This window comes from Diabrotica undecimpunctata, chromosome 7 (genome assembly GCF_040954645.1).
Source record: "Diabrotica undecimpunctata isolate CICGRU chromosome 7, icDiaUnde3, whole genome shotgun sequence".
NCBI lineage: Eukaryota > Metazoa > Arthropoda > Insecta > Coleoptera > Chrysomelidae > Diabrotica > Diabrotica undecimpunctata.
In genome coordinates, this window is record NC_092809.1 from 111,385,173 (window position 1) to 111,408,720 (window position 23,548).

The following is a 23,548-nucleotide window of genomic DNA, read 5'->3' on the forward strand; positions in this document are numbered from 1 at the left end:
ATTTCATACTCATTATCAAATATTTAATGTTAATGAATAGTTTCTATTTTAAACATGTTTAAATCAAAATGGATTCAGCGAACAATAGTTCTTGTTGTATATTTAAATTTCTCGTTTAATTGCATGTGTTTTATTTTCAATACACAGTTAATCCATTGCAAAAATGACGAATTAAAATAAGTATTAGAAAAGTGTAAATTAAAGACTAAATAAATAGTAGTTAAAAAACTGTAAGACTAAATGAATTAAAAATAATAAATACATACGTTGTACTACCATATTATATAAGTTTTTAAAGAAAATAATAACTAAGAGTGGAGAGTGGATGTAATAAGACGAAAACTAAGGATTTAGAGAAGAAGAGATTAAAAAATGGAGATATCAGGGAAGGCACGGGAATAGAAGGTACGATATGGATGAATCCAACGAAAGCAGCTCATATAGTACAAACACGTACGGCGAATGGAAAACAGGAGACTCTCGAAACAAGTACTCCCATGGACATCTACAGGAAGACATAACAGGGGAAGACCAAAGAAAACATGGAAGAAATGAGTAAGAAAATCAATGAACTTTAAAGAACTTCTAAAGAAGGACAATGGAACAACCGACATGAATGGAAATTGGGCATCGGAAAACGTCAAAGACTTTCGTCTTTGACCGACTGTTTATATAACTAAGAGTAAGGATGTTAATTTTCTAAATTGTTTTGTTTTATATCAAATAAATCTTAACACGAAGGTCATATTCATGAATGTAGCTGTCAATTTTCAATTACAGTAAAAGTAGTTGATCTATTATTATTGATGTGACACGTTCCCGTATATTGTCCACAAATTTTTCCCTAATGTTCTATACGATGTCATCTATTTTTATGACTGACTTTTTATGAAGATTGCGTAACATACTCCACAAAACAACTGTTTATGTAAATATCCAGCACATTTGTATTTTTGGGTCCTAGTTCTTCGATATTGTCGAGATGCCGAAGAATGTGATTGTAAAGATTGCTATGTTCACTAATTTAAACTTTATCACGTACAGTTAGCTTTCCTAATTTTATGAGCGATGTCACTACTAATTTACTTTGCCATAATTTTGTTTATATACAGTCCTCTCTCTCTATAACGATATGCAAGGGACCGGGAATTTTCATCGTTATAAGGAGAGATCGTTATAGAGAGAGAGAGAGACAAAATTCGGTACTGTAATATTAATAATACTGTACTAAGTAACCTATGTATGTAGTATTTCCTAATATATTTATCATTCGTAACATTTAGCACCAAATGCTAGGTTTTAAATACAATTTCCAATCCGTAATTTACATCGGTATTTGTTTTGAAGCTATAATTATTTTTTAGTTCATTTCATACAATCATATTTTACTCAAGAGATTGTACAAAAAGTAAATGCATGTTACGTCAGCCCGCTGCTACGGATCCCCATTACAACGGCGATGTTCTTAGTCTGACGTCGAGGAAGCTACCTGTCTATATGATATGTCTATGAAATTGATTTCTAACCAATGAAAAGCTGCAACGTCACGACATACCCATCGATGGATGTGAACTCGTGCTTATCTTGGTTTTGAATGTAGTATAGTCTAAATAATTCCACACTGTTACAATCATGCTACGCGAAAGATTCGAAGCAGTTGTTCATCGACAACTCGAGATTCCAACAGCCTGACGTCACGAGGGGTCTACATTCCGCTTCGATAGAATTCCAAAACAACGGAACAATATAAATAGGACAAATTAAATTTTAGAGAGTTAAACGATAAAATAAATTTGTACCGTTAAGTAAAATAAACGTTATAAACTAATTGTGTTTTTAGTGTTAGTGTTAGTAGATTGTAAATAAATTAAAAGACTACTATTTTTAGATTTCTACTACATTATTATCCTATATAAAGTTTATCTTCAAAAACTAGCATCAATCTATATTTATGACGTTTTTTTGTCACATTCTTACCTTCCTTAAATATTTTAAATATAACATCCAAAGTAACATCTTCGAAAACAAAATTGCAAGGATTCTGATAGAATTGACACAACGTTTTCAAAGGAGTGTTGTCGTCTGGATCGACGAACGCCAAGTCCTTAATGTACAACATGGTGACTATGTTTTGACGTGTTCCTTCATAGACCGGAATACGTGAAAAGCCGCTCTTCATAATTTCCGAAACAGTTTCGAAATCCAAAACGGCTTCGTAGTCCAGCATAAATACGTCTTCTATTTTTGTCATGCATTCTGCTACTGTTTTCTTGCGTAGTTCCAAAGCACCGCTGATTATGTTTACCTCGTCTTTGTCCAGATCGTTTTCGCCAGCTGTTTCCTGCAAAATAAAAAATCGTAATCAGTATACTGTGTACGGTACTACTCTAATGTAAATATAATTAAAAAAAAAACTTAATACTGATATTGTCGTGTTTAGACGTATGGTAAGTACGTTTTAATAGTTAAGATGTTGAATATAAGCTTGATTAAGTAAAGAGTTCCATGCCATCCACTATATAGAACTACCATGGAATAGTATTTTCTGCTGATCTATTAAGTAGAATGAGTCTCTATAACTTGATATTTAGTGTTGACCCCACTGTTTCTTTCCCAAAAATAAACATTGGTGGGTTTTGTTATTTCGGGAAACCTTAATTTCAGGTAAGAGCATTTCGTAAGCATGTAAAGATGTGCATCGCTTTCGTCCCGTGAGCGTTTCGTACATAAGCACTCCCACCGCAAGTTCCACCTCTATCCATGTGCGCTAGAGGAGATGGAAGGCCTTCGATCTTGGAGTATTGATCTAAGACAGACCTATTCTCTCCTGTGTCCGAGTACTGATTGGTCACCGTCCGTTCCTCGCCGGACCGAGTGTTGATTGGCCCGTTCCATCTCTATTCCTTTGACTCGTTCTTTACCGCCTGTGTTTATTAACACACCTTAATTGCCGTTTAGATTTTGTCATTAATTGTATTTTATTTTTCGCAGATATTTTCGCTAGAGTATTGATCTAGTGGCAGTTCCGTACCCGGTCTTGGAGTATTGATCTGAGACAGACCTATTCTCTACTGTGACCGAGTACTGATTGGTTACCGTCCGTTCCTCGCCGGGCCGAGTGTTAATTGGCCCGTTCCATCTCTATTCCTTCGACCCGTTCCTTACTATCTGTGTTTATTAACACACCGTAATTGCCGTATAGATTTTATGCCACTAAATGTATTTTATTTTTCGCAAATATTAAACAGTGGGTCATATCGCCGTCGATGCCGTCGTCGCTAGAATTGACGTTTTAATTTTAATTTTATATATTACAAAGGATCTAATTTTATTTTGTTATTTATTTATTTCGAATATATTTTTATTTAATTTAAACTCAGTTTTACTGAGACTGCTGTCAGAAAGAGCTACCCGTCACAAGCATTTTTAAACGTTTGCAACTATGTTTGTTTTTGAAACTGTGTGTCATTGGAGACGACATCTTTTCTATTTTTAAGAACATTCTTTATACGCTCTATCTCCACGAATGTAGAATCAGTGGTTGTTCTTTCTCCAATAAGTGTGAAACATGTGTTAACATTGAAAAAGCTGTCGTGAGCTGGAAATTTTAAGAAAAATTATACTTATACGAATATTTTTGTACTCTTCCGCTTTTATGTATATATTAAAACATTAATCTTTAAAAAAAGGTTTGATTACGCTGTAACCCATCAACTATGACCTTATAGAAATAAACTATGGGGCTAAAATAGAACAAGGAATAATATTGATCAAGTCTCCGAACTGTATAATACTTTACTTGACCTTTAACAAACATTTCCAGTAGGATACATAGTAGGAAGGTCGAGCTGTATTTAACTAAGGAGGAATCTAGGATAAATTTAAAATTATGCGCGGATGTACGTTTAATAAGTAGGCCGAAGCACAAATGTGTGATGTTATTCCAGCCGTAGATTATATGAACACGACAGGCGGTAATTAATTCTATAATAACTATTTTAAGCACTTAATTTGGCTTTAGCCACAAAGGAAATACATTCGTTTACCCAAAATATAAGCAAACGAAAAAGTTATACAAATTCTAGACAGATGATAGAACCTTAGCGTAAGGGCAGGAGATAATTATGAACACATCAGACCCTAAAATATGTAGTACAGTATATACTCAGCAATTTAAAAACCGTTATTCAAACGGATTTAATAGACCAGGAGCTTGAAAAATTGTTTCATAAGACATACAAGAAAAATTCCTCAAACCACTAAAAATTAAGAAGAAATCGTGGATGACAAATGAGATTCTAGATATGATGGAAGAGAGGTAAAAGGTCAAATATCAGGAAAAGACATTATATAAAAAAATAGACAAAGAGATCAAAAAAGCAATCAGAATGGCTAAGGACACACAGCTGAGAGAACAATGTGAGGAAATACAGCTATTACAACAGAAACACGATTCATTCAATATGCACAAAAAAGTTAAAGAAGCTCAGGCGTATACAAGCCTAGAAAACTTGGATGTTTGGCAGACAACCAAGGTAATCCACTACTAAGTGTGGAAGAGAGAGTAGACACTTGGAAGAAATATGACGAAGTAACATTTGCAGATGAAAGGCAGATTGCCATTGAAGACATAGAATGCCAAACAGGACCCCCGACTACCATTGAAGAAGTCACGGCAGCTATTAGAAAAACCAAAGATGGTAAAGCTGTAGGGCCTGACAAATTTTATACAGAATTCCTAAAACTTATGGACGAACAAGGAATAAAATGGATAACGACTATATTTAACAAAATATATATAACTGGAAATCTTCCCCAAAGCTGGTTAAAGTCTACAGCGTAATTAGTCTAATGAGCCACTTTGAAAGAAGCGGGCTTGGATGATAGAGACTTGCGAATTATATACAATTTATATTACAACCAAACTGCCAACGTTAAAGTGGATGACCAGTTGACAGAGACAATCTCCATAGATAGAGGAGAGAGACAAGGATGCATTCTGTCTCCATTGCTATTTAACATGTACTCGTGCGTATCTTCGAGCAAGCACTGGGGCAACTACAGGAAGGCGTCTTAGCGACTTAACGGAGTGCGTCCAAACGACATTAGATAAGACGACTGACGACGCAGTAGTAGTTGCAGATAGCCTAGATGGTTTACAAGTAATAATGTCGCGCAATCAGATAGAAGTCGAGAATGTGGGCTGGATCTCAATACGAACAAAACAAAGTACATGGTAGTTAGTAAGCGCGAATTATTAAGTACACATCTTTTGGTAAACAAACAGCCAATTGTCAGGGTAAACAGCTACACATATCTCGGTACTAACATAAACAGTCAATGGGACCACTCTACTGAAATACAACAACGCATAGGGAAAACAAGATCAGCGTTCTAAAAGATAGTCTCTTTTCAGAAGTCACGATTTACCACTTACCACGTACCAAAATCTCTATCATCAAACGCTATGTATTTTCTACATTATTATACGAAGTAGAGGCATGAACGCACTCTGAAGTTTCTTTAGGAAAGCTCGAGGCCTTCGAGATGTGGTGTTACAGGTGCATCTTATGAATTTTATGGGTGGGTCATGTGACTAATATTGAGGTCCTACGTAGAATGGACAAGGAATGCGAGATCACTAACACAATCAAAGAGCGCAAATTAGAATATCTTGGCCATGTTATGAGAAATGAACACAGATATGGCTTATTGCAACTCATTCTTCAGGGCAAGGTATTTGGAAAGAGAGGACCAAGAAAAAGAAGAATATCTTGGCTTCAAAACCTAAGGAAGTGGATCAATACGTCTACAACCGGACTATTCCGAATATATGCAAGTAAAGTTAGGATAGCTATGCTGATTGCCAACATCCGGAACGGATAGACACCGTAAGAAGAAGAAAATACTGGGAATAAGCGAAAAAAGAAGAAAAAACTCTTAAAAAGAAAGTAAATATGTACTATTAGACACGCGTCACATATATTTAGCAAAAATATAGCAAAATCAGTAACACATTTCATTTCGGCATTCACAAAAATTGTATTGCTGCAATTGACAACCCATCGCAACTTCTGATGATGATACTGCCGCCATTCGTACAGTCAACCTAAGACTTCTAGTACGAAAGGTATCTATTACTATACTAAATACTCACTTTGGTTACTAGAAGCCTTCTTGGGAACCGTACCTTTGTTGAATTTCAAGATGGGAGAAGTAGCTGAATAAGAAAAACGGTTTACAACAAAGCAGCGTACTGGCCCCAACTCTTTTCAATATTTATACCAACGACCAGCCATTTCCGAAAGATACTACGAACATCATCTACGCTGATGACAGAACCATAACCGTCCATGGTAACACGTTTGAAGAGGTTGAAGCGGCTCGTATAAACAACACTGTACCAACACCAAAATAAAACTTTTTGGCAGAAATAATTTTCTCCATAAAATTACAGACTCAAACTAGAGTGCCACACCAAAAATACTAACAATGGCAGTTTTTCTGCTGGCGAGTATGATTCTTCATTGTCGTTTAAGTCTACCCATGGCAAACAAATAGTCCTAGCATTTAATGAAACGTGTAGGCTCATTATAGGGTGCCTAAAATCAACGTTTGTTGATAAAATCTACCACTCAGTTGGAATCACCTCAACCGGGAAATTGGCGAGTGGCGACCGCCTACAAAGATAAAGTCGATGAAGCCCGAATTTCTTCTATATGGTATTTAACCGGCTCCACGTTGGCAAAAATTACGGTGTAGTTTTCTCAGAGCAACTGAGAACTGCGTCTATCAAACTAAATCTAAATCACAGAGATGGACAGCATTAAACACTGGATGGCACCATTAGAATAACTACCTCCTGGTCACGATGAATCATGGGAAATCTGGAAATCCCTTAACAGACTACGGACTGGGATTAACAGATGTAAAGACAACCTCAAGAGACAAGGACAGCCTGTGCCATCCAACTTATGTGATTCTGGGGAGATTCAGTGGACTGGAGTCCAGCTGGAGTAGGAAAAAAGATTAACTCAAACGTACTGCTAGACAGAGGAAACATATCACGCAAACAGAACAACAATTCTTTGTAGTAGTGATTTGACATTCTATCTTTCTAAATAGCCCCAAACATCCATCTTGGGATATAGGTGTCCTTTACCTTCTTCCATGCTACTCTATCATAGGCAGTTTGCATCCATTTTGCACCAGCATGTTTTCTCAGATCATCTGTTCATTTCATTTGCGGTCTCTCTCTTTTCCGTGTGTGATTCCACGGTATCTAGTTTAAAGGTATCTTATTCCATCTCTCGTCTTTTGCCTTACGGAATGTCCAGCGAATTTCTTTTTAAGTTCTGCTACTTGCGTTAATACGTCTCTCACTTTTTTGTTGCGGATCCAATGATTTCTTTTCCTGTCTATTAGTTTGATGTTAATCATTTGTCTTTTCACGGACCTTTCTGTTTTTGCTACTTTTTTCATGATTTCCTTTACAAACGTCTAGGTTTAATCTAGTTTAACCACTTCTGTTATGCTATTTATATGATTTTTTTTTATTTAGCATGTTTTTGTAAATACATAATGTTCTGAGATAGTTAAACATATTCTAAATATATAATAGTTCCAAAATAAGCTTAAGTGAAATATGTTTCTATTGTAGATAAACATTGCTTTTAACAGTATCATGTTTTAACAGAAACGATAATCCTAATACACGTTTACGTGTATTTTTCCTAAAACAGACAATTTGATAACAAACGGTTCCCAACCACAATCTAATTTCATGACATGATCAAGCGATTCGACTATTCTGTGAGTAATGACTAGTTCGGAAACGAAACATCCTCTTTGGTCAGCCTAAAACAATTATTATAATTGGGCAACCTCCATTAAACTGTTTCTCGTCTGTAAATACAATGCATTAAATTTTCCGACACGGTTTTCTCTAGAGTTATTTCTACACAAAAAATTTAATATCTTTGACTTTGTGATGCTCTTGAACAGTTGACATTCCTAAGCTATAAGTCATGGTATTGCATTTTCTATTATAGAAATACGATCTGAAAAATAACATTCCATATAACATTGATTTGCCGACCGAATTTTAGGTTACATTTACGATATTTACATTCTTATATAAATATAAATATATATATATATATATATATATATATATATATATATATATATATATATATATATATATAGTAGAGCGTCGATTATCCGACAGTCGATCAACCGAACGACCGCTTATCCGAACTCCCGACTTACGACAAAAGACGAGCATAATTTATGTTCCAGCTTGATTCTTCTGACTCACAATTCGTAAAACGATGAAACTTGCCTCAAACATGGATTTATATGATGCTGTATACAGTGATGAGAGCCTTAAGAACCGGCAAAATAACGCAAAAGATAGAAAACATAATACGTTGTGAAATAAAAAGAGATAGTGAAATAAAAAAATGTTAATGTTCGACGTCATACTTGTAATATTATGACTGAAGTCAACCAGCTCATAAGCTAACGTCTAAAGGTGGGAAACTTTCGATAGATTTAATGTAATGTAAAGTAAATTATAGGTTTATATCGATAATTTCTCACCTCTACTACCTGCATCTCTTTTTATTTCACAACGTATTATGTTTTCTATCTTTTGCGTTATTTTGCCGGTTCTTAAGGCACTCATCTCTGTATAAGTGTTTTACTCAAAAAAGAATCCAGGGAGAACCTATTTCTGATCTAATTCAGAACTGATCAACGAAAAACCTGGAGAGCTGTCAAATTTTCAAGCAAGCACAGGCTGTTTAAAACGATTAAGACGAGACATACAATGATAAAAACTGCTGGTTCATCAGCAGCAGATTAATTATAAATTAAATAAAGTTACTGAAGGAAGAAAATTACGATCTTGTAATTGCACCGTCTCCTTTAGAAGGTTGGCGATCCAAATGGCAATTGTAGCTTTGGAAACTGCTGCACGAAAGATTTCTGTGAATGAGCGGTGAAACCATCTCCTCAGGTCTTTTAGCCACGAGTTCTGGAGTCTTCCAATTGATCTTTTGCCATGAACTTTACCTTCCAATATGATTTGGAGTAATTCATATCTTTCACCTCTCAACACATGACCCAAGTATTGTAATTTTTCTCTCTTCTTTTGTTTGGAAGTTGTAAACTCTTTCCTCCAGTTTTAGTCTCAGTGTTGTTTTTTTATATCACTTAAATGATTGTCCACTGTTACACTTTCTCTACTACTACTTGGGTTCTCTTGCTCCCATTGACGAAAAACTGTAGGTGATTTTTCCCATGGTCTAAACATTTTCTTCATACACAAAAAGACAGTTTCAAAACGAACAACAAAAAAAATTACTACAATTATAACGACTACCTAGAATCACGTTATTCATTGTAAATTAGTCATTTTAGAACTTAAAGTAAACTTGCATATTAGTACAGTTAAAATTATTAGACCATAAATATTAAGCAAGAGAAATTGAACATTTTTCAACTTTTAAGAACAAAAAAAGCAAGGTCATTAGCGGAACCGAATTCATTCTGAATTTTAAGCATTATTTGGTTAAAACATCTCATTTTTGGTGGTAAAAGAATATCTTAACTTGTCTGGACTAAAGGTAGCATTTGTTTGAATTTGCCTACGGACGATAGATTTATGGAGGCAACTTTACCGCATGCCGTTCGTCATCGACGAAAACTTAGATTGATAGCACTGGGCGTTGGAACTCGTGCCCCTATGTGACTCAATAGGCCGCACACAAAACGTATTGACGCCCAACTAAACCAGGTTTTGGTAAGTTATTTCCTATTTTGAGGTGATTTTTTTACCTTTTTAGCTAGTAATAATATTATTAGCTCCTCAGACTATAAACAACAAAAAGATAAAACAAAAAACGCAGATAGATAGGATGCATTCTCAGAAAAATAACAACTTGACAATTAATAGGACAAGATGGAAATAAAAAATATATAGTTCATCTTCAACAGTACTGTACACTGCGTACTTATGAATAAAATAAAACTCACTGAGTACACTGATGTAGGAAATTAACAAAATAAACAAAACAAATTACGTATGTAATCAAAAAAATTCCTTAAAATCCCTTAAAAATCACGACAATTTGAGACACCAATAATCAAAGTTACATCTAAATTAAATTATTTGTTGACACAAAAGACCTTTCTATTAATTAAGAGAATGAGAAGATAATTCGATCAACAAATTTAGTGGCTTATAAACGACACTCTTAAATTAAAAAGCAGTCTAATATTTTATTAGGAATTATTATGAGTGACATACAAGTGTTACCAGTGGCGCACAAGACCATTGTTTACATAATTTCTTTTATTTTGTTTACATAAATTTCTTTTATTTTTGTACCTAAATTTCTTTTTTTTTTTGTTTATATAAATTTATTTTAGTGTACAATAAATTTCAATTATAGGAAGATCAAATATTGATAAGATTGAAACAACATACAATAAATAATATAGGTATATAACAGTGGAATATGTTTCGAATTTAGGTCGGTAAAACATCAAATACATTATTTCTATGAACAATACGGTCATTGTATCTATAATAGAACGATGCATAAAGGTAAAGAACTACAACTTGTAAAGATTAGCCGTGGAAATAAAGTACAAAAATAGGCCTTACTATCAATTTTCCGCAAAGTAACAAGGATTTGAATGCTGCTTTGGGCATTCGATTCATAATAACCTCTACAAACTTTGTGACCATACGTGATCATAAAGAAATAAAAAAAAACATTTGTGCATTGTGTGTGTATGTGTGTAATCATGGCATCAGAAAAAATCCATTTGCCACAAAACATGTAAATTATTAATTATTTAAAATGTTTTTTCATGTTGTCTATTTCTTTAAACTACATCTACCACTATTTTTGCATTTCTGATAAAATTAATGATGGAATCAAGTACCGATGATAGGTTTGAGAGCATTAATCAAATAATTAAATACAATGTCAATATGGTGGCAACTCAGAGTACTTTTTGTGGTCATATCCGCAATTTCATTACCTTAGATTCCGCAATGTCCTTTCGTCCGAATAAACGAAACAGTTAAATTCTTTTGCTTTAAGATCCATAATTCATCCTTTGATGTTGAAAATTAAGGCATTTCGGAATTGATTTAGTGGGTGACCGCTAATAGCTTGTAATGTTGAGATTCTGTAGTAGTTTTCAATATGAGTTATGGTTGAAACAAAAAATGCCGAATCTGTATTTCGCTCCGTTTTTGACCCATCTATATATTTTTCAACCCAAAGCCATTCAGAACCGATTTTATCATGGGTTTAGGATCTGAATCAATCATTCTGAATACTGAGGAAATATGATGGTAAAATAGGTTTTTATAGTAATAGTAATAGTAAAATGGTTTTTTAATTATTGAGTCAAAATTCAATGCGATGGCATTTTATTAAGTTGAACAATATCGGTGTTTGAAATAAGTTCGTATCAATAAATGTATCTGTCAAAGGGGAGTTATTCGTTTACCAATATTGATTTGCCAAATTTTCAATTACAATAAAGTTAATTTTTGCGATCAAATCACTGTTGTAAGATGTATATTTTAATAAACTTTTATTTGCTAAAAACTGTCTTGGAAAACTAAGAGGAAATTCTTGAGACTCTGACAGAATGACATGATTTTGTGAAGATACCGGCTGACAGATCGAAGAGATCATACAAGCGAGAATAGAGGTGGACTATTCCAGATTATTCTAGTACATAAAGCTTGTATGTATATATATATATATATATATATATATATATATATATATATATATATATATATATATATATGCATTTCACAAATATCGATATCAAGTACAAAATCCATTCTAAAGCCGTCGTGGATAACTTTTAGAAAGTCGGACAAATTCGCAGCTATCATATGCCGGGATCTCACAGAACGTGGAGAGGCGCTCCTTGCCGGTACACGTCGGCAAAGAGAAATAGAGAATAATCATAGCGAAAAGAAAATAGAACACGGTTGGCACCCCACGTTACTGTAAAATTAATAAATATTTGCTTTTTGATAAATTCACTCCCAAAAATGTGGTCGGAGGGTTTAGTTTAGTCTGTTGTACGTGTGTGTGTGTGTGTGTTGGCGGTAAAAATTTTAGTAAGTTAGGTAATGATAAAAATTCCAACACAACTTCGTTAGATCACTCCATAGTAAAATTAGTACTACACGGACCGTACCTGTTGGCGTCTGAAAGGTTGGAGGGGTACGTACATGCGATGCATCAGCATTGATTGACCAACAAAAGACCGGACTTTACGCAAGGGCCATATATAGACAGTTTCGCCCTATCCCAGGGATCGTAAACCACAAATATTGAGGGAAAAAAACGATAATACACGTTGCGTTGGTTCTCGTTTTTAGATTTTGTCTTTTTCTATTTGTATTTTCTACTTTTCTTGCCAACGTGTGAATCTGTCTGGAACTGAGCTGGATCGTCTGTCTAGGGGCGTCGCAATCATACTCGATAATGTCGTTGGACACCAGTGCGCACTTTGCGCCTTAATTCCATGCTGGTGATATTGCAGGTTGGCCTTCAAGCCAGGTCTATAGTTGGTCATTTGTCTGTTGGTTTCAATCGAGACTCCACTTTATCATAGAGGCCTAGTTATTGTTTTGAAGTTGTTCAACTGTGGGGGCTTTCTTCATTTTAGTCTAGTACTCCGCAGCAGTGAGAATTCTCCTTGGATTGGTAATTCTGGTTTGGTTTCAAACTTTCTAAATTCACGCAGAAGATGAGAAGATCAAGGGGTAGTACATTACATAGGACCTGTAGCCAGTGTGTGGGTTTCGAATTAATAGTACCAGAAATTAATCTCATTGTATTATTCAATTGTCTATCAATAAGTTTGGTTTAACAGCTATTTGCCCAAACTGGAGCGCAGTATTCAGCCACAAAGAATACTAAGGCAATATATGAAGTGCGCAATGTTGTTGCAGTGAAGCCCCAGGTAGTATAGATTTTGGCTGCTGTATTTTCTAGGTATTTTCGATACGAAAAGGGTACGAACAAATCTTATGCCTAAGTATTCTGGATCCTTGTTATGTGTAAGGTTGGTATTTCAGAGCTTTATGTTTATAATCCACAAGGAAAATGAAATTCCTGTCGTTGGCTATATACCATGAATCATAAAAACTTTTATTTAAAAAAACCTTTATAAAAGGTACATATATTCTAAAATTGCCCTTTCGGGTTATATCACATAACATTTTCGGACTAATAAGTCCATCGTCAGTGTAGTTACCAGGTATACATGAGGCAAGCCACTAAATATGAGGGTAAAAGCTCTAAATGATGTTAACTTTGTTAATTATTACATATTTGCTGTTAGTTTTAAACAGATTTACACAATGGCAACGCAAGATCCCCAGGGGGTTGCCAACCCAAGAGAAGGTATCTCTATTTGTCTTGATTTCTTCTGTCTTGGAGACATGCTTGTCTCTAGTGGTCAGCGCTATGTTATCCACACAGCAATTTTTTTTGTCTGGGAGATCGGATATATAAAGGTTGAACGGGAAATGAGGACTGAGCCTTGTGGAAGTCCATTGTTGATGAGTTTTGGTTTGTATGTCTTTCCATTGTATTCTACGGAAAATCCTTCACAAAGGATGATGGTACGAACGGTTATGGTTCATGTTGGTCTTAGTTATAAAAAGTAATACTGATATTTTATTCAACAAACCAATGTTGGCGCTTTTTTAATGGCGATTTTCCACTTAACGGAAAAAAACAAAAACAAAACAACCTCGTGTGAAATAAAGCCTCGTTGGCACGGGTAGTGAATCACGAGCAAGAGCCACACTCGTGGTACACGAATCTTAATAACTTCACGACCGTGATCCTGCCTCGTTCGTGAAAAGAGTTTACATGGCAATTGTGGCTAATAATCAGTGCTTACTTTTTCTTTCTAATTTTATTAACGACAAAACAATATTCACACTGTGACCAAATACCTAACAATAAACGAAATAAAGATAACTCAATACTTATTATAAACAAACACACCACATCATACGACATAATATGAAGTGGATATTGACTTCGACCTTGCACTGCTCACGACTCTGTAATTATTTCGAGTCGTGAAGAGAATTTATTCTTCGTATTTCATGAATGTACATACATGTTTACACGGAGCGTGGCTTACGAAAGCGTGGCTCACGTTCGTGATTCACTACCCATGTCAATGCGGCACTTAAAACAACACTGCAACTTTTTGAAGACTGGCTTGTTGCGTGTTTTGCATGAGTTTTGTTTTTCGGGTCCCGCTCGGAAGCGGTAACATCAAAGGATTTTGGCGTGTTTTGAAATTTAAGTCTGTTTATTGAAAACGGTCATGTGTTTATTATTGTAAAGTTAGTTAATATTCTACATACGAATTTCGTACCAATTGTAGTTGTTGTTTTGGCTCGGAGAATTTCTCTAAATCACTCACACGTTTTAGTGAAACTTAATAGATCATATCTGAAGATTGCAAAATTACCAAAAAGTAGTAGACTACTGAAATATGCACCTTAATAGATGCCTTCCGCAAACATAGAAACTTGTGGTACCCAATTTCTTCCAATATTCCTAACAATTTTTCTCCATTGCTCTCTATCTTCAGCTGCTCTGAGAGCTGAATTCTTAATTTGGTCTAGTTGGTGATCGTCCTCTTGATCTTCTCCCCGGAACGTTTCCAGAAACAACTTATTTCTCCAAACTATCGTCACCTCTGCGAACCATGTGACCAAAAAATTGCAGAATAGGTTGCAGACATACCAATACGTCTCCGAACTTCTGCTTCACAGTTACCATCGTTAGTTATACTAGACCTGAGACAGACAAAACTGTCTATTATCTGGTATTCCTGTAACATGTTAGTCAGTTGAATAGTGTGGAATCTATCGACCACCATTATTGTTGTCTTAGCTTTATTGATTTCCAGACCAACTTTATTGTTTTCATACTCAACTCTTCGCAGGAGATTAAACATTTCTTTTTCTCTTTAGCGATTTAATTGCAGCGAGTAAGACAGTGGGTTCTCTAGGGTAGTCAGAGGGCCATTGATTTTCTGCTGGTACGTCGTTATTTTTATATAGCTTGCCACAGTAGTTTCTCCAAAGGATGGACACTATAAAAATAGAATTAAAAAAATGGATTCCTACAGAGAAATTACCCAATTGTTTGACACCAACTGGATAGAAATTGAAAGAAAAATAAAAAAACATAATTTTTTAATATCAACGTGAAAGAAGAAACTATAAAATAAATGAAGGAATCTGGTTCAGGACAAAATTTTACACCCAAGTGGTTTGGTTATAATGCAATGAGTTTTCTTCTCTAAACATGTTGGTCGGTTATCGAAAAAAAAACTGTAAAAAAAACAGTGGAAAAGGACTGAAACAAAAACAAAACTTGAACAAAATGTAGTCCGCTTGATGGAAATAAAAGTTTTGGTTTTTTTCAGTTTTGTTTTTGATTTTCAAGTTCTAGAAAACACAAACAAAACATAAACTCAACTGTCCGTTTAGTGGAAACTCGCCATTGGAAAGTTATATTTCCAATAAACGATTTATGAGAATTCATAATTTATTATTTTCCAATTTCGATTTTTTTCAGCTTCAAGATAAAAGGTTCCGATGCCAAAATTTTGTCACTTCGTTGTATTACGATATAATTTATAAATTTAACCGACAAACACATTTAACACACGAGGTTATTTCAATCCAGACTAAATAAACGTTTATGACGAAAATTGCAAGAGGATAGAGTTTTATTATCAGAAAAATATGTCACAAAACACGCGATTTAGTCATGCTTCATACAGTTCATTGTCTCCAGATCAGTCTGAACACTGAACGAATGTTTGTATGTATTTTCCTGAAAAATATTTAGTTAGAACGACCTCTGAAGGTTAAAAAGTGATATATTTAAAATTGGCAGAAGGTAAATGTAATTTTTTCGATAGAACGCAGACGGGAGAATGTTTTTAAAAATTAGAGGTGCATATGTTACAAGCCAAACAACATGTTTTAATAACACTGAACATTACAACAACTTATTTATGTTACTTACTTTTTATATTTATATTTACTTAACAACTACCAAAATTTTATGACGTAATAAATATTAAAAGCAATTTTATGACATATACTAGTGTTAAAATGGAATTATTAATGTGAAACACAAACGAAGTTGGAGCTACGAAGTTGTAAAGTTGTAAACATAAAGTCTCAAATTATGGCAATATACAACAAACAGCAATAAACCATAATATGGAAACAGTGCTGCCAAGAACTATTAGATTTTATGATAGTAAAATAATAACTGACGATTAAAATATTTAGTACAGGACAATAAAAACAATAAATAAAATTACTATTTTTATTGGGAATAAGCCACAATGTAAGTTTAAAATAACTTTATTTTTGACTTTCTGATTTCCACTTCTGAAATCGTTCTCAAAATACAAACATTAACAAATTTTGTTTTTTGTTACTTTTTGAAAAATTCTTCTAATAATTTAATTTTATGTGACTCATTCATATTGACAATTCATACATATATTTTATATATAGTTTAGAGCAGACGACTTTAAAATGATATTGCCAATATGGCTGAGTTGCGTTCCTGGGACGAGTTTATTGTAAGATAGTTCATTCGATTACATGAAATCAACTTTAACTTGAGAATATCCGTCAGAAAAATCATAGCATGTGTTTTGTCTTTAAAAGATGACTATAAAAGGCGATTCCATAGTAAATCATTTGAGGAGAAATCCAGAAAAAAAAACAACGTAATACTACACCGACATGGTAAGTATTTGGTCTTACCAACTAATAGTGGAAAATACCACTATTAGGAATTGGTATTAAAGATATTTAGTTTATTCTCAATAAAGACCAAATTTTAATTTTAATTTGGTCTTTATTGAGAGTAAACTAAATATCTTTAATACCAATTCCTAATAGTGGTATTTTCCTTTTATTGACTTCCCCTTAATTAATAATGGGTAGTATGGGTAACCAGATCCTACTGCATTCTGCCTAGGAATTTATGACGTAATTGGTCTCATTTAGCATAATTAGAGCAGCTTCTTTGATTTTTCTCTTTTTACCATATATTTCCTTTAGGACTATACCTAAATCGTTCCATTGAACCCTATGTTTATTTTCTCATACGTGTTTACATATTTGAGATGTATTCTCTATTTTTAATATAAGATATGTTCACTTATTCTAACATTTAATGGTCTTGATATTTCACCTAAATAAAAATGATCGCATTCACAAGGTATTTTATAAATACAAATCTTTGGTCTTTTTTGTTCATTATTAGGTTTAGTTTTAGATGAAATGTGTTATTTTCCTCGTATTATTCCTTGTGTATGCTATTGTGGATCTCTTGCTAAGTTGTTCTATTCCTTTCGGTCAATTCTTGATTCAGATATTTCTCCTCTAAGAACAAATTTTCGTTATAACAAGTAATTTTGACTCTATGGTATAACGATTTAATGATTGATTCCCTTTTTAATATTAATGTTGTGATTTGATTTGTAATTTAGGTATCTGTTGGTGTGTGTTATTATATTCCTTACCTATGGTAAATGTTATTGTCTCTTCTTTATCGTTTATATAATTCAGGAATGTGTCCAACAACTCTAATCCATGAGGCGATATTGAGAATACATTATCTACATATCTCCACATTCTCCACCATACAGGTCAACAATAAACTTTTTTAAACTTAAACTGTGACTTATTGCCAATAAAAATACAGAACAATATAAAGTAAAAAAGATCAGTTTTTTTTTCATGTTAAAAAAACCTTAAAAGAGAATCAAGTAACGTTAAAATATGAATATATGCATCTAAAGCACATAATTAAACTAATCAATAAACAAGCATGTTTAGGCTTTTAAGCTTGATTGTAAAAATATTGATTGAAATAAACGTATTCAGATTTAGCCGTACAGCCCCCACTCCCTCTAAAGAAAATCTGGACATCTTAGTGTAGTTTGTCTCGTTAATTTATTAACTAGTATCAGATCTGGTCTATTATGTCGCCACTGCTTGAGTTGTCTGCGAGCACAGTGGAGTCCCAGTACAGCTTATAGTTTCCATTCTCAAGCAGACTCTCAGGATCGTATTGATATATAAGATGTTAAACGGTGAGCTAATTTAGCTTTAGGTTTATCTAATTTAGGTGAGCTGATATTAAAGATAACATACGGAGCTATAGGATGTTAGGAATTTCTATAACAGGACATATACCAAATCAGGAAATCAGGAAATAAAAAAAAATGAAAGATGTAATTGGCAAAACTTCACAAATGAAATAGGACTGGCTAGCATACGTAGACCAACAGAAAAGTGGGAGATAGACAAAAAACATTGTTCATTGAAGAACACGAGAACGTCCACATAGCATCAAAGCAAGCATGTGTTAACATTGATACCAACTAACAAGGAATAGTGGAAGACACAAAGGGTCTATATTTAATAAAATCCAAGAAATTCAATTCAAAAGGTGTTCACATTTAGAAAAATGTCAGAAAAATTCAGTCACTCAGAAATATTCTAGGCCATTTGGATTGAAAATGGCGTCTGACATTTGACATATTACGTATATGACATGAAACGCATATAAGAGAAAAATCTCAATAATGTGTCAAACCATAAAAAAATAAATTTAAAAAATATATGTATTTTTCTCTTGTCTACAAATTAATATCTAATTTCAAATTCAATATATTATTTAATAGTACCATTAAGCAAAAATTAACTAAAAGTCAAACTAAAATAAAAAACATTACTTTACTAAAGAGAGCAAAATTAACAAAATTTATAACAAGTAAAAAAACAATTTGGTAAATATTTGTAAGTAAATTCATCGAGCGCCGCCAATGTTTGTGGTGCAATGTTACTACGCGGGTACTACGACTCCGCCCGTTCACTACGAAGAAAGTTGTCTATGGCGCAATGTGTTTTCAACTATGCGTCATAGGGGATTCCACAAATCACGTGCTGATTTGAAATGCTTCTTGTTCTAGGTAAATGTTATTAACTAAATTGGATTACGTAAAAGTGAGATTTGATATCTTCATCAACCATGTCTATTGTTGATATAGTCCAAAACGTTATTAGATTGGTTATGAAAAATGATTAGAAATTATGAGAAAATAATATCATTATCATTTAGGTCCCATTAAGAGTAAAATAAGAATAAAATTATTTAGGCCCCATTAAGAATTTTCGACTTAAGCCTAAACACTTAGTAGAGAAAATAATATTACCGAGAGCAAAAGGGTTCTAATAGGATAGTGTACAAAAAGGGTGTACATATGTGAAATTATGAATATAATTTCAGTTATATGAGGACTGTATTACATAGGGCTGGTTCAAATAAATTAGGATATGTGGTAAAAGGTTATACAGATTATAGCAAATTAAGTTTATATAAAGTCTTACCAATTCTTCTGCTGCACATACACACACTCGCGGTATTTAGAGGCTTTCAGTCGCGGTTGTTCTTCATACGGGGAAACTGTCCGGTTACCGGTTTCTGAAGACGTGTTTCGCGGTACTAACACTTAGATCACACGAGATATAGCACATTTGCGTCTGTACACGATTTAAAATAGTACTTGCGGTATTTTTCGCGTAACTATAAGCGAGAGAGATAATTAGAGTAGAGAAAAAGCGTGGTAAGTCTGTACCAAGCGATAGGTAGCGATAGAGAGATAATACGTCTGCCTAGTAGGACTCAGCAGACGAAAGAGAGAACGACTGTCTCTAGCAACAGTCAGCAGTCAAGAGAGAGTGTCTGTTATCATCGAGAGACAACAGGCAAGAGAGTGAGACTTTCTTTGCTATCTTACAACTGTCTGTATTTCTAATGGAGTGGGGTTAAAATGTGAGTAGGAAGGGTTGGAGAACGGGAAATAATTGTAAAATTGTGGTAGAATGGTAGCTAGTAATACAGCGAAAAAATGACATGATTTTTCGCATGTGAAAAAATTGAACATACTGGGGGCGGGCGGGAAGAGTTACGCCACTGGGATAGGGTATCAAATAGTTACTTCGAGAACGAGGGTAAACCAGTATACATTAGGGGTACTGTTGTAATGAACTAAGATAACTAAAAACTATTTAAAATCTAGAGAAACTAAAGTCTATAGAAACTATATACATGTTTGGCAGAAAGTACCACTATTGGTTAAAGGGTAACCTAGCTACTTTCTTTATTGACCTAAGATATTCGCCATTAGGTGTGGATACCCTAACAGTTCGAACAAGAGAGTCTTTGCCTGGGAGCACTTCGATAATCTTTGCCAGAGGCCAGAGGAGTGGGGGAGTCTCTTCATCTTTAATTAGTACAACATCACCTATCTTTAAGGGATCAGTAGCGATGTTCCACTTACTCCTACTTTGGGTCATATGCAAATATTCCACCGACCACCTTTTCCAAAAGGTTTGATGAATTTTCGAGATATGCTGAAAGAGGGAAAGACGGTTCTGTGGTATTTCTGAGAGATCTGGTTCTGGTGGACTTGTGAGACTTTTTCCTACAAGGAAGTGTCCGGGCGTTAAGACTGAGAGATCATTTGGATCGTTTGAGAGCTGAGTGATAGGTCTTGAGTTTAAAATGGCTTCGATTTGACAAATTATTGTATAAAAAACTTCAAAGGTAAAACGAAGATTTCCTACAAGACGATAAAGATGGTATTTGGCACCTTTAATCCCTACCTCATGCAACCCAAATTGAGAAGGGTTACGAGGCACTCCAAATTTAAAACGAATAGAGTTTTCAGAGCAGAAATTAGTAATCCTCTGCGAGAAGTTCTTACTTTTAAAGAGTTCGTTTAACTCAAGAAGCTGATTGCGGGCACCATAGAAATTAGTAGCATTGTCTGACCATATAATCTCGGGAGCACTCCGCCTTGCAATAAATCTTTTAAGGGTGAGAATAAAAGCATCAGCTGTTAAGCCGGTGACAAGTTCGATATGAACACATTTGGTGGTCATACATATGAAGAAGGCTATGTATGCTTTGTATAATGGAGCCCTTCTAAGATGAGAGGATCGGATCATGAAAAAACCTCCGTAATCTACTGAGACCTTTTGGAAAGGTCTTGTCGAGAGAACACGATCGGGATGGAGATCTGCCATAAGTTGTGTTGACTTGGGTGTCATGAAACGGAAACATTTCACACAGTCGTGTATTATCTTCTTTGTTTGTCTTAGTCCAGAGATAGGCCAATATTTCGAACGAAAATTTGACAACGTTTTCAAGGCACCTGCATGTCCCAATTTAACATGCATTTGTTTTATCATTAATTTGACAACTGAATGATTAGATGGTAGTAGCAAGGGATGTTTCTGTTCGAAAGAGATAGGGGCAAATTCTAATCTACCACCTACATGAAGAAGTCCAGTTTTCTCAGAGAGGAAGGGGTTTAGTGCCCTGATAGTCTTATCAGAGATTATTTTCCGATGTTTTAACTCATGAAATGTTTTAAGAAAGGCCTGTGATTGTATGTACTTAACAATCACAGTGGTGGAGGAGCTTATTTCACAAACCTGCAGTGGTCCTAATTTTAAAGGTGAATTAGTATGTCTTTTTCTTAGATTTGAGAGAAAACGAAAAACATATGCCAGAGTTCTCTGAATTTTTGAAAATGACGAACATTTATTAAAAAGGGTTTCAAGGGTATTATTCACTTGAGATATGTCAGAGGTTGTGCTTAAAGTAACCTGAGTGTGTCTGAGTTCCAGTAAATCTCCCGTCCATTCTTTTATCCTGAATTGAGAGTAGTCTATTACACTGGAAACTAAAAAGGGGGGACCTTCGGTCCACAATTTTTTTAAAATTGACTGAGTGATATCTGAGGCTCTAGAGGGCAAATCTGCTACGTTTAAAGAGGAACTTACATGATGAAATAAAAAGGATTTACTTAATTCTTTGATTTGACTGACACGATGAAGTACAAATGGATTCCATGTAAATTTAGTTGTTAAAATCCATGTTAAAGCGATGAGGCTGTCTGAAAATATGTGAACTTCAGATATTGTGACGTTTTTTGAAAGAACCTCAAGTACCTTTCTAGTAAGAGTGACACCTAATAAGATACCAGACAATTCTAACCGAGGAATAGTTAGTTTATTTTTTAGTGGAGCTATTCTAGTTTTCGATGTTATGAGGCGAGACGTGACTGTGTTGTCACTATACACGACTCGAAGATAGACACAAGCAGCATAAATGTCCTGAGAGGCATCGGTGAAACAATGTAATTGCATATCCGATTTAGGCAGTGGAAGTGTCAGGCATCTGGGAAATGTAATTATTTTAGATATTGATTGGAATGTATCCAATAATGATTTCCAATCCGGCATCAATAGGTCATCCAGTATATCACTGTACCAGTCTAAGGGCAATGACCAGATAAGTTGTAAGAAAGATTTAGAGTGTACTCTAAAAGATAAGAGTTTTCCTAAGGAGTTATACATTCGAGAAACATAGGTACATAATTTTCTTTTTGTTAAGGGAGGCGCCTCTTCACAAATAGGCAACTTAAAAGAAAAATCGTCTTGATAAGGTGACCTGTTAATACCTAGGACCTTAGAGAAGCTACTAACTAAGTCAAGATTAACTTCTGAAGTGAAGATCATATTATGCTCATTTGAAAAGGCACGAGAATTTAAATATATTTTATAGAGTTGGAAACCGTGAATGTTCAGAAGCGAGCGTAGTTGAGAATAAAGTATGTGTAACCTTTCCAAGTTATTGGCGCTGGTCACGATATTGTCGATATTTGCATAATTTTTTATAGTATGAGAGGCTACTGAGTGTGTGGTTTGGTTAACAAAAGTTTGAACCTGAGGGACAGTAAACAACGGAGTAGGGCACGTTACATTAACGTTCACCATATCAGGAGGCGGCAATGCATACTGGGCCTCCAGTAACAGAATATGGTTGGGCACTGCAGGAGCTGTTGTTACTTGGCCCTCTACGAATGGTAGGGCCACGGTAACAGAAGAAAAGGCAGGTTCTACTGAATCTAATGAATTAGATTGTGAGGTGGTATGAGTAAGAACAGTTTCTATTGAGAGAACTTTGATGACAGCCGTGTCAATACGAGGCTGTGAGAGGAGTATTTGATTTTCGTGTGTTAGTGGAGGAACAATGGATTTATTCCGAGAAGGGATAATTTTCAAAAAATTGACACGTACATCACCTTTACAAGGTGTTGCAATTGATAATAAATCAATAGATTTTTGTGTAGGAATTTTATTGAAATGTAAGAAAGTGGGAGTGAATATATTCTGAGCTTGAATAGAGAGTTTATTAACCTGTCGTATATTTAGAGCATTTAAAGTTTCAGGTTGAGAGATATCTTGAATTTGTATACGAGTTTGGGGAGGTTTTTGTGCCAATTCCGCTTGCACACCGCAAGAAGGCGGTACTTGAGTTAAGTTTTCAATAACCAATGGAGACAA

The 23,548-nt window shown here is 34.6% G+C and overlaps 1 protein-coding gene across 1 annotated transcript in view; it reads right to left on the reverse strand.

Moving 5' to 3' along the window:
* uex (metal transporter uex) overlaps positions 1 to 23,548 on the reverse strand; it is a 167,242-nt gene that overhangs the window by 35,786 nt on the left and 107,908 nt on the right. Inside the window, exon 6 of the mRNA XM_072537983.1 lies at positions 1,978 to 2,341. Within this exon, the coding sequence (XP_072394084.1) occupies positions 1,978 to 2,341 (364 nt within the window). The remainder of the gene's footprint in view (positions 1 to 1,977; positions 2,342 to 23,548) is intronic.